The 13,474-nt window shown below is 42.5% G+C and overlaps 1 protein-coding gene across 1 annotated transcript; it reads right to left on the reverse strand.

The window, feature by feature from the left end:
* Positions 1–11,542: 11,542 nt before the first annotated feature.
* Positions 11,543–12,454, reverse strand: LOC148453890 (vomeronasal type-2 receptor 26-like). The gene has a single exon (XM_088461554.1). The coding sequence runs from the start codon at positions 12,440–12,442 to the stop codon at positions 11,543–11,545; it is 900 nt and encodes a 299-aa protein (XP_088317680.1). The 5' UTR covers positions 12,443–12,454.
* Positions 12,455–13,474: the final 1,020 nt, after the last annotated feature.

Raw genomic sequence — 13,474 nt, forward strand, 5'->3', positions numbered from 1 at the left:
TCCGCACCTTTCTTGGTTAACTCTACAATGGGGGCAACAACGAGCCAATAAATCTCCAATAGTAATTGGAAAAACCAAGGAAACGTTGAACGCCTTTCAATGTAGTAGGCTGAACCCAGTCCAATACTGCTTTAACCTTTCCAGGACCCATGGAGAAGCCATGAGGAGAAATAATATATCCAAGAAAAGATACTTGCTCCACATGAAACTCACACTTCTCCAACTTGGCAAATAATGAATTCTCTCTCAATTTAGATAGGACCTGACAGACATGCTGGACATGCTGATGCATGGTTTGAGAGTAAATGAGGATGTCATCGAGATAAACAAACACACAAAAATGCCAAGAAACTCCCAGAGTACATCGTTGATAAAGTCTTGAAAGACTGCTGGAGCATTAACCAATCCAAACGGCATAACTAAATTTTCATAGTGCCCTGTATGCGTATTGAATGCCGTTTTCCATTCATCTCCGGTCTTGATTCGGATCAAATTATAAGCTCCACGGAGATCAATCTTGGAAAAAATGGAAGCTTGTCAGAGCTGATCAAAAAGTACCGAGATCAAGGGCAAAGGGTACGAGTTTTTGATGGTGATTTTGTTCAATGCCCTAAAGTCAATGCAAGGACGTAATGACCCATCCTTCTTCTGGACAAAGAAGAAACCAGCCCCAACCGGAGATTTAGAAGGACGGTTGAATCTTTTAGCCAAGGCATCCGCAATATACTCCTCCACCTTATTCTCAGGTATAGAAAGAGAATAGAGACAACCCTTGGGTAACTTGGCTCCTGGTAACAGCTGTATGGCGCAATCATATGGACAATGAGGTGGTAGAGAATTGGCCTTTGATTTAGAAAAAACATCTGCAAAAAGATGTTATTGAGCAGGAAGTCCTGGAAGAGACTCTGAGACAGCAGAGATAGCCATCCGGATAGGTGTAGATACACAGCAATTTTGACACGCTGGACTCCATTTGACAATATCAATGATGGGATTATGGGTCATTAACCATGGAAACCCCAAAATGACGGGAGCAAAAGGACACTGGAGTAGCAAAAAAAAAGAAATCATCTCCGAATGCAAAATTCCAACTGAGAGACGAAGAGGTGGTGTCTTGAATTTGATAAGATCATTAGCCACCAGACCACCATCTAACCCACAAATAGGAACCTCTTGAGGTAAAGGAACTGCAGCTAAATCTAAGGAATGAAAGAATGATAAATCCATGAAGTTCCCAGCAGCACCACTGTCCACAAATGCCAATATGCAATGGACGGATTGCGACAGATGTAGCACCGCAGGAACTAGCAACGAATTTTTTGAGGAAACAGATGCCAGGCCTAAATGTAACTCCTCTTTTACATTCAGACCCGATCTTTTACTGGCCTATGTGGGCAAGATTTCAGCAGATGACCTCTAGCTCCACAATATAGGCAGAGGCCTTGAGATCATCATCTTTGTCTCTCCCTGGGTGATAGCCAGAAAGGTCCGAGTTGCATAGGTTCCTCAGAGTCCTCCGCCAGCAGCCAGGAAGGTGACTGAGGCGACTGTACAGAAAGACTGCATTCTCATTTGCAATCTTCTGAGGCGACGGTCATTATGGTTGGCTGAAGAGATTAAGTCGTCAAAGGACTCAGGTGATGGATGTTGGACCAAAATGTCCTTGATGGCATCCAAAAGACCCAAGCGGAATTGGCTAGCAATGCCGGGTCATTCCATCCTGAATCCACTGCCCATCTCCGAAACTCTGAGGAATAATCCTCTACGGGATTTTTTCCCTGCCGAAGAGCCCGCAGCTTGGATTCAGCCAAAGAACTACGGTCAGGATCTGCATATAATAATCCAAGAGCATTAAAAAAGGCATCTACAGATAAAAGCGCAGAATGTGTTGAAGCGAGATCAAATGCCCAAGTCTGTGGATCTCCTTGTAAGAGCGAGATCACTAATCCTACCCGCTGAGTCTCGGATCCAGAAGATAAAGATCAGAGATGAAAATAGAGTTTACAACTCTCACGGAAGTTCAGAAACTGAGTACAGTCTCCTGAAAACCTATCAGGGAGATTCATTTTAGGTTCCTTGGGAACGGCTCCAGGAGTGGATGCCCGAACATCTTGAAATCTTATAGAGCGCTCCTGAACTTTTTGGGTAAGCACTTGGATCTGTGCGGCAAGGATTTGTGCAGGGTTTTGAGCCTGCTCCACAATGAAGGACACGGAACGCACAGACTTAAATACAAAGTTGGCCGGTTATAATGTTATGGAAAGGTGTTTCACCAGATAAGACAGGAAAACTTGATTTGTAGAGTAGCCTGCGAGGAGGGCAGGATAACTTTATTAGATGAGTTGCCTGCCAGAAGGGCAGGATTTCTTGGCTAGATGAGTTGCCTGCCAGGAGGCCAGGATTTCTTGGCTAGATGAGTTGCCTGCCAGGAGGGCAGGATAACAAAGGCTGAAAATAATTCAGGTGTAAATGTACAGTTTGATTACACACAGTAGGGCTGAGAAAACTGTAGCTGCTGATTATACAGAGGAAGCACGAACCCAAAGGCTTGGGCCTGCATACACTGAGCACAGTAAGTGGATGGTGAATAGTTCAGGTGTAAATGTACAGTTTGATTACACACAGTAGGGCTGAGAAAGCTGTAGCTGCTGATTATACAGAGGAAGCACAGACCCAAAGGCTTGGGCCTGCATTCACTGAGCACAGCATGTGGATGGTGAAAACAGAGAGCAAGCTAACAGCATTCAGAGCAGAGTGGAACAACAGTCTAGAATAATTGAGCTACCTGCTGAAGCCTGTAAGGCAGCGTGGAGGGAGACGGAGAGTGGTAAATAGAAGCACCGGCTGAAGTGTAGACAATCACGGAGGATAGCTGGAACAACCAGACCGAGCTGTAGGAGGAAACTCTATAACCTGGCTGTAAAATTGATAATAAATTAATTAAAAAACAATTCATTGGGTGCAGCCCCTGGCTGAATAATTAATATACAGTAACTCATTGGTCCAGCCCCTGGCTGTAAAATTGATAATAAATTAATTTAAAAATAAATCATTGATTCCTAAACCAACCATAACATTAATTTAAAATGTCAGGCAGCAATGGCTCAACCAGCACATAATGGAAAGGAAAAAGGTGCAAGATGGAATAGTCCTTAGGCCCTCCCACCCACCCTTATGTTGTATATGAAACAGGACAGTTTAACAAACCAATCATTTCAGCGACAAGGACTGCCAATTGTGGATGAAATGACTGGTTTGTTTAGACCCCCATATTACAAGCTGACAATGTGCATTGGACAAGGAAATGAAAATGATCCCACACACAAACTGGCTTTATATTACAAGTTGTCGTCATCCTCGTCCTCATCATCCCCATCAGTGTGTACATCCTCTTCTTCACACAATATTAATTCATCCCCCCTGGAATCCACCATAGGCACCTCTGTAATTTTTTTATGTAATTGTTGGTAGAGGTCTTCCTCGTGGAATTTGTAATTCATTTTAATGAACATCATCTTTTCCACATTTTGAGAAAGTAACCTCCTACGCCGATCACTGACAAGGTTGCCAGCTGCACTGCAAACTCTTTCGGAGTACACACTAGAGGGTGGGCAGCTTAAGTAATGCAAAGCCAGTTTGTGTATGGGCCTCCAAATTGCCTCTTTTTCCTGCCAGTACTGAAAGGGACTGTCTGACATGCCTATTAGGATGTTATCTCTGAAATAGTCTTCCACCATTCTGTGAATGGAGACCGCATCACACATAGTCACGATAGAAGACATGTCACTAGTAGGTAGTTCTCTCAGGCCTGACCAGATCTCATTTTTTGGTGAACGATCTGCATGACCAGCAGGCATTCTGTAAGGAAATTTATTTTTTTCCTGGCAGCTGCAGAAACTGAAGGGGAGATGATGGCATTTCACGTGCGGCTGCAGCTGACAATATTTTTACCAACAGCTCTTTGCATAGTTTTAGATTTCGGTCTGTTGGAAAAAACTCACAAGATAGGACTTAAACCTAGGATCCAGAATGGTCACCAAAATATGTTTTTCAGATATCAATAGATTGACGACTCTCGGATCCTGGTGAAGTGAATCAAGGGCTTGATCCACCAGTCCAACATACTTTGCGCAATCACTCCATTTCAACTCCTTCTTCAGTTTCTCCAGCTGTTTTTGCAAAAGTCTGATGATGGGAATGACCTGACCCAAGCTGGCAGTGTCTGAACTAACTTCACGTGTGGCAGGTTCAAAGGGTTTGAGAACCTTGCACAACACGAAAATTATTCTCCACTGTGCTTGAGTAAGGTGCATTCCCCCTCCACGGCCTATGTCATAGGCCGTTGTTTAGCCCTGGATGGCCTTTTGCTGTTCCTCCATCCGCTGAAGCATATAGAGGGTAGAATTCCATTGAGTTACTACCTCTTGCTTTAGCTGATGGCAGGGCAAATTTTACAGTACCTGCTGGTCATGCAGTCTTCATCAAGCATTTGCAGAATGTCTAAAATGTCCAGATATTTTGTGGGCCACTGAAAGCATCTCCTGCATGCTCCTGTCATTTTTAAAACAATGTTGCACCACCAAATTAATTGTGTGAGCAAAACATGGGACATGTTGGAATTCGCCCACATGTAATGCTCTCACAATATTGGTGGCATTGTCCGAAATCACAAATCCCGAGGAGAGTCCAAGTGGGGTAAGCCATTTAGCAATGATTTCCCTGAGTTTTTCTAAGAGGTTCTCAGCGGCATGCCTCTTAGTGAAACCAGTTATACAAAGAGTAGCCTGCCTCTGTATTAGCTGTCTTTTGGTAGATGTTGCTGCTGCTGTTGCTGTTGTAGGCAATACACTTTCCCAGTGGGCTGTCGCAGTCATGTAATCCTTAGTTTGATCTGTACCACTTGTCCACATATCAGTGGTCAAGTGGACAGTGGGTACAATGGCATTTTTGAGGACATTAATAAGTTTTTTTTTAATGTCCTTGTACAGACTTGGAATTCCTGTTCTAGCAAAGTGGAATCTAGAAGGGATCTGGTACTGAGGACACAGGACCTCAATTAACTGTTGAAAACCCACTGCAGTAATGGCGGATACTGGACGCACATCTAATACCAGCATAGCTGTTATGGCGTCAGTAATCCGTTGTGCAACTGGGTGATTGCTGTCATACTTGTTTGCCCTTGCAAACGATTGTTTGACAGTTAATTGTTTTTTTAGGCTATGCTACAAGTAGGCTTCCTCCTGGTCCCCTTCTTGGATGAAGATCCACTCACAGCAACAGCAGCAGCAACAGGCATAGTCATCAAGGATCCTTCTGAGGAATCACGGATAGGAGAAGAGTCAATCATGCTTTGAATAACAACATTGGATGCAGCAGGACTACTCCCAATGATGAATGAGGATGTTGATGATGCAGGTGTTGAGATCGAAGGTGCTTGGATCCCACAGGGAGGGAGCAGGTAGGTGATACTTGACTTGTTACGTTTTGAGTTTTGGAACTTGGCGACATACACTTTCATATTTGATGAATGCACTCCAAGTGACATAACAAGGACGAGGTTCCTAGGTGGTTTAGGTCCCTTCCTCTACTCACTCTTGCTTTGCAACGGTCACATATGGCTTGGGCCCAGAGCACCAACTGATGACGACTAGAGTCAGGCAGCACTAGGTTGCATTGCTGCATCTTGTGCGGCTAAGCCTAACATGCACACACAGACACAAGATAAATTGACAATATATATTTTTATTTTTTCTCTATGGTTTTGCCTTGGATTGAGATCCGGGGCCGGCTTAGGAACCGAACACACGTTCGGTTCGCGCCCCGGATCTAAAAATTCGGGTGGGTTCGGATCTCCGAGATCCGATCCCGCTCATCTCTAGTTCTAGCCACTATTGAAATAAAAGTTCTAATGAGTGTATTATATTTAGAAACACAATATCTATTAATCTGCCCCATACGGGTTATATCCTACTACTCCGCAGAACTAACAAGCCCATCACTTTGGGTAATAAGCCCATCAGTGTTTTATATCCCTGATAAATAACTAACTGAAATAGAATGTTAAGAGCACTTGTTAGACCATGATATAAAGAATATTATTGAGATAAGTTATTGGAAATTTTTCACTTTGCTTAGCGGTATAAATACGACTACCCAATAGTTTATTTTGGTAGCAACAAAGTATATTTCTTTAAAATATTAAATTGAATTGAGACTATTTAGTCTACATACAGTAGCCCATTATTCAGTCCACACACAAGAGGTATTGTGACTGAGCACATCTGTGTGTTTTAAACGTGTCACAAATCGATAACTGGGTGTGCTGATCACCTAGATAGTATACCCTGATTGTACAGCAGGGTCTGCACCTGCTAATGACAAATGCGGAAGGAAAACAAATGTGTGGCGCGCTAGTCAAAATCAGGTGACCACAATGTACAGTAAAGTATTTATTAAAACGCCAATAAAAAAAATTTAGAACGTGCATATGTAAACACAGGATACAATAGATCACAAGTATCGAATATCAATGTCAGAGAATATGTGGTTAAAGGAGCACCTGAGAACACATAGAGATGAAATACGGAACTGCTATGAAAGTCTCTCTCCTATACTGTGCCCACAATCCTGGCCCTAAAATAAGTCCACTCTCTGTATGGAATCCTCTGGTCCGAGAGGTAAACACCTCTACAAGGGAATATATTCCTATAAAGCAGCACCGATATATAAGAACTGCCCGTGTATACGGGGTGTATACAGTTATGAAACCGGGAGTGTCATTACCTGGAGAAACACATTAAGTCCAAGGGGTCTAACCGGGAGTGCCACTTTCAACTCCCTCCTCTACCCTTCTCCTCGCCTCCCCTCCTCACTCTCTGCCCTTGACTTTGCCACCTACTTTACATCTAAAATTTACTCCATACATGAGGACATCTTATCCCATCAGACCCTCAAACTCCTGCCCCTCTTTTCCCTGACCACCCCTCCCCTTCTGTCTCACCAACTCTGACATCCTTCTCCCATGTTTCTGGAGAGGAAGTCATTGCCCTAATCTGGTCTTCCCCTCCTTCCACCTCCCCCCTTGACCCTATCCCTTCCTGTCTCCTCTGTTACCTGTCTCACTCTGCCTGTTCCCATCTTGCCCATCTCCTCAATCTCTCCCTATCATCTGGCACTGCCCCTTCTGCATTCAAACATGCCCTTATCTCCCCCATTCTTAAAAAACCTACCCTGGATCCTAACTCTCCAACTACTAACCCATCTCTCTCCTCTCTTTTGCTTCCAAACTCTTTGAGCTTATTGTATACAACCGACTTGCCACCTTTCTTTCTTCCCACTCCCTCCTTGACTCATTTCAATCTGGCTTCCATTCTCTCCACTCCACTGAAAATGCCCTCACGAAAGTCAGCAATGACCTCCTTGCTGCCAAATCCAAGGGCCACTATTCTCTGCTCATTCTCCTTGACCTCTCTGCTGCATTTGACACTGTAGACCACCTTATCCTCCTGCAAATCCTTCACTCTCTTGGTTTCCGTGGTATTGCCCTCTCCTGGCTGTCTTCCTACCTCTCTGATCATTCCTTCTCTGTCTCCTCTTAGGACTCCTCTTCCCCCCCCACATCCACTAACAGTAGGGGTTCCTCAAGGTTCTGTTCTTGGACCTCTCCTTTTCTCCCTATATACAGCCTCTCTAGGTGAACTCATTAACTCTTTTGACCTCCAATATCATCTCTATGCTGATGATACTCAAATTTACCTTTCCACCCCGGACCTCACCCCCTTGGTTCTTACCCATATCTCCAACTGTCTCTCTACTATCTCTTCATGGATGTCCCAGCACTTTCTTAAACTTAACATATCTAAGACTGAGCTAATCATCTTCCCACCCTCTTCCATTACCTCACTTCCCACAATTTCTTTATCTATTGATGGCACAACTATCTCCTCTATCCCCAAAGTGCACTGTCTTGGAGTTATTCTAGACTCCTCCCTCTACTTTAAACCACACATTCAGCCCCTCTCGCAGTCCTACCGCTTCCACCTAATAAATATTTCAAAGGATTATATCCTTCCTCACCCTGGATGCCACTAATACCCTCATCCACTCACTGGTCATCTCCAGATTGGACTACTGTAACCTTCTCCTAGCTGGCCTCCCAGTCTCCCACCTCTCTCCGCTACAATCGGTCCTCAATGCTGCTGCATGGCTAATCTTCCTCTCCAGGCATTCTACATCTGCTTCCCCTTTCCTTCAAGCCATACACTGGCTCCCCTTCCCCTTCAGATGCCAATTCAAGGTTCTTACACTCACCAACAAAGCCCTCACTAAATCCTCTCCCACAAACATTTCTGACCTTCTCTCCCTTCACACTCCCGACCGTCCACTTTGCTCAACAAATGCATGCCACCTCTCTTGCCAACTGATTACTTCTTCCCACTCCCGCATCCAAGATTTTTCCTGTGCTGCTCCCTAACCTTTGGAACTCTCTCCCTCTCCCTATCAAACTCTCCACCTCATCTTCAAATGGTCTCTCAAGACCCACTACTTCATCAAGGCCTTCCAGTGCTCATCCTAACCCACATAATACACTCTCCTCCCTATCTTCCCCTTCTCTGTCATGCCTGTCGGTCTGCCCCTCCCCCTTTAGAATGTAAGCTCTCATGAGCAGGGACCTCTTCCCTCATGTGCTTCTCCTTACACTTTCTTCTACTCCTTACTCCTCATAAGGACACCTAACACGTCTCTGCCAACTCCCGGCTGCTTATTTTGTGAGTGTTTTAATCACTATTGCAGCAATGTATATAATGTCCTTCACTGTGCTGTAAGTTACTTATTTTTTTTTTGTTTACTTATTAGTGTATGTACTATGTAAGGTGCTGCGGAAAACTTGTGGAGCCATATAAATAAAGGATAATAATAATAATAATACACACTGAACGACCATCATCTGCATGCTGCAGCAGCTTGGGCTGGACTGGGGGCAGGTAGGGGGCAAGCCCTAATTGCGGAAGGTGTTGCCACGCCCCCTTTGGTGGAATAAAAACACATCTGCGATGCTGCGCTGCACGCAGGGCAGGGGGCACTGTGTGTGCCCCTCAGCCGGGTGCACAGCCAATGGGGGGCATGATCAGCATGATTGCTCCCCCCTTTGGAATAGGAGACTGCTTGGGCTGCTGCTTTAGCAGCCTCGGACAGTCTCCCAGTGCAGCCCAGCACACAGTAGAGTGTGTTGGGCTGCTGTGGATGGGAAGCTGTGCCAGACCCATGTAAATAGTACCCGCTCACAACTCCCCCCTCCCTCTCTGCACCCTTGTGTACGGGCAAGCGGCTGATCACCCGTACACACTTGCCGATGGACAGATATGTGTAGCACAGCCAATGCAATTTGTCTGTGAACGACATTGTACAGACATATCGTCTGTGCACACTGGCCGATGGGGGCACAATATATTGGCTGATCAATTGATCGGCCAATACATCGGCCAGTGTGTACCCAGCATAAGTCTCTAAATCAGCATGCAAAGTACTACGATGCAACAGCCACAGCTTTTCCACACCAATGTCAGATTAATCAGCACAGTCTCCTGGTGCATCCTGGTCACATCACATTGCGATTAAGCTGCATATTTGCAAAAAAAAGAGATGCCCAACGCTAGCAGGGTAGCTGATGGCTCACTCACACCACACGTCATGCTACATGGTGTATTGAGGATAGATGTAGGAGGTCACATATGTATGTTAAGTATTGATCATAGCACTAAACCACTGCAGCCACCTATTCATGTGCTACACCCCCCTGTGTGATGGAATTTACTGTAATCATTTATATGCCCTCTCCCACCCCACTTTATTGATTATTTCTCACTGATCATTTAAATATGCCTTTAGCTTCTCACTGTTATTGCTTCGCAGTATGAGAACCTCACAATTGGATCAAGTCCTTTGTTTATCAGACATTATTGCACGCAATAATGATGTACTGTAATAGATTGCTCACATACTTTCCCAATTTTCCATAAAGTATATCAACTGCAGTATAAGTCTCATCATTGAAATGTCTCATTTTAGTAAACACTGCGTGTGTGACTTTATGCAGTTACAGTGTGTGTGTGTAACAAATCAGCAGTGGTTGAGTAACTTTTTGCAGAAACAAGTAAAATAAAATCATTGTTCAGTGCTGCTCCAGTGATTTACATCTGTGATACACTGTACGTGATTGGCCACCTGTCAGGGCTTGCTATACTGTAGGGCCATTTCCATCCGCTGCTTTTCTGTTCAGTACAGTAGTTTTCTTCAGGGAGCACTGGCTATCCAGCACTTAAGCCATGGTATTGTACAGCATGGATCCTGTCGTGCCTGACCTACAGCCGTACCATGCCGACCCACAGAATTTTCATTCCGAGTCTAAGGGGTAAATTTACTAAAGTGAGAGTTTTTAGAAGTGAGTTTTAAAAGTGATGTTGCTCATAGAAACCAATCAAATTCTACTTAACACTTAACTAGCACCTTCTAGAGGATAATAGCTAGAATCTTTGGTTGCTATGGGCAACATCACTTTTAAAACTCACTTCTAAAAACTCTCACTTTAGTAAAGTTACCCCTAAGACTAATCCTGAAATGGATGTGGTCAGAATCTGAGTAGGATCATTTCCATTGGTGCATTACAGAACAGGAGCATTTTTATAGGTAACTGGTCTCTATTAGACACAATACAAAATGGTTGGGGTTGTTTTATCTGGTTAACATATAGGAAAGTGGGATCACGTAGCAAAAGATGCCTATCTCATGTATGTATGTCGCTGCTGTCAGTGTCTGCCATAAAGGGCAATGGGATGGTTGAGGAGATTGTGGTATTTAATTTATGTATCTAATGTCAATAAATGCATAAATGTCCAAAAATACCTGATATAATAGAGATTTGTCAAATTTACATTTGCTTTGTATTTGAATACTTTTGTTTTTGGCTCTCAGTCTTCCATTTTCACTCTTGGTTTGTAATTTATCTATTGGTTATTGGTTAAATATTGGTTATTCACATTACTGTTTTTATTTACTACAATATTTTATTGATTAAACAGGACAATAAATGTTAATTATTTACACTTATATTATTATATAACTCATCTTATAAAATCTATTTTGAGTAATTTTTGGGGTTATATTTTTATTTTTTTCCCAATATTTAATACGGCCATAACTCAAAATAGAGATATCAGAGTGAAATGAGGACAAAGCTTGTGATGGGAAGAATTAAAGCCAATGTTATGAGGCTTAGTCATCTGAATACCCTGCATGATAAAGACAGACCAGGACCTTGGATGGATGACACACAGCTCAGAGATGGGAAAATCTTCATTTTAGGTCCAAATATTTGATTATAAATCAAAACCGAGTACTTTCTAAATTTTCAACAAATTTATTACTAGAACTTTGATTATCTTTCCATTTGAAATCAATTCATGTGTTGCAGTAAACCTTATACTAAGTCTGAGTTATATTGTACAGTATATTCACAAAAATATATTTTATTACACTTTATTTGTCAATTTCTTCTTGTAATTAAATTTACCCTGATGTTCAAATCGGGTCTTATAAGAATAATGTAACATTTAGGGATGAAGATACAGCCCAGAAGTCCAGCACTGGAAGCTAAAAGGGCAAATACCTCAAAAGCCACAGTGTATTTCCCCTTGGCGCTAAGGTAGGCTGGGATGAAGGCGATCCAAACACTGCAGAAGACCCCCATGCTGAATGTGATGTACTGAGCTTCATTGAATGTGTCTGGGAGCTTCCTGGCTAATGAGGCTACAATAAAGCATAAAGCAGCCAGACCTCCCATGTAGCCAATCACAGTATAGAAAGCAGTGACAGATCCTTCATTACATTGTAAGATCATCTTCCCAACCTCTACCTGGGTGTCGTAATCTGGGAATGGTGGAGATAAGCCTAGCCATAAGGCACAGATCACAACCTCCCCAAAGGAGCAGATAATGAGTATAGCTCTTGACGAATGTTTGGTCAGCCACTGTATCTGTCTCTGGTCTGGTTTGGTGGCTTTGAAGGCAAGGACAACGGTGACTGTTTTGGCCAAAAGGGAAGAAAGAGCAACAGTAAAAATGTTCCCAAAAGCCACTTGTCTGAGGAGACAGGACATCTCCATGGGGCGTCCAATAAATAACAGAGGACACAGAAAGGCTAAAATGAGTGAGACGAGGAGGATGAAGCTGAGGGTCTTGTTGTTGGCTTTTACAATTGCCGTATCTCTGTATTTGATAAATATGGATAAAATGACAGCGGTCAGACAACACAATAATAGAGCAATGGAAATAAGGGAGATGCCCAATATCTCTCCATAAGATAGGAACTCGATTGTTCTCTCGATACAGGCGTCTCTTCTGTCATTGGACCACTGATGCTCAGGACACTTCAGACATTTCTCCATATCTGTAAAAGAAGAAATTCTAACATAAAACAATTTGTTTTAGGTGTGATCTTATTATCTTACTTTAATTATTTTACTTGTGTCTAATATTCTGTATAAATAGTAAGATACAATTTAGAGGTGGAGCTGCTAATGAAATATGGTATAAAAACAGACACATGACATAAATGTATATTAAGAGCCGGTGGTATGCTCCCCACCTCAGTGTTATCACTATTAGTGGTCCATTAATGTTTTCCTGAATAATTACAGTATTATTTAGTATTTATATTTTACTATTTTAAACATTCATATCCCTTCACCTGTGTAATAACTGTATTAAACCAAGGAGTTTGCACATTATTAAATTATAGTCAGAGGGTTCCTCCCAAAGAGGTGGGAGGGAAAGAAGAAACCTTTTTTGGGGCACTCTTTAAAGAAAATATAAGTATATGTAATAAAATATAACTTTTATTAAAAATTCATTAAGAAGGGGTCAGTAGCTCCCAACTAGACCCATGTGTGTCCTTTGGGAAAAAATATGGTTAGTAATCTATGAGGCAAAAATATGTATTTAACACTTTTGCTAAATTGTTTGTGTCTTATGGTGCATACACACGGAACAACTTGAACAACCATAGATAACGCTGACAGATATCCCTCCAACTTTCTGTAGTGCAGGTCAAACAATTTTGGTTGTACACACTGATAGAGATCTATGACAGACATTGGGTGTACACACTGATAGATATATATGATAGACATTGGGTGTACACACTGATAGATATGTATGATAGACATTGGGTGTACACACTGATAGATATATATGATAAATATTGGGTGTACACACTGATAGATAGATAGATAGATATGATAAGCATTGGGTGTACACACTGATAGATATGTATGATAGACATTGGGTGTACACACTGATATATATCTATGATAGACATTGGGTGTACACACTGATAGATATCTATGATAGACACTGGGTGTACACACTGATAGATATCTATGGTAGATATTGGGTGTACACACTGATAGATATATATG

This window comes from Taudactylus pleione, unplaced genomic scaffold (assembly GCF_031769625.1).
Source record: "Taudactylus pleione unplaced genomic scaffold, aTauple2 ptg001066l, whole genome shotgun sequence".
Classification (NCBI taxonomy): domain Eukaryota; kingdom Metazoa; phylum Chordata; class Amphibia; order Anura; family Myobatrachidae; genus Taudactylus; species Taudactylus pleione.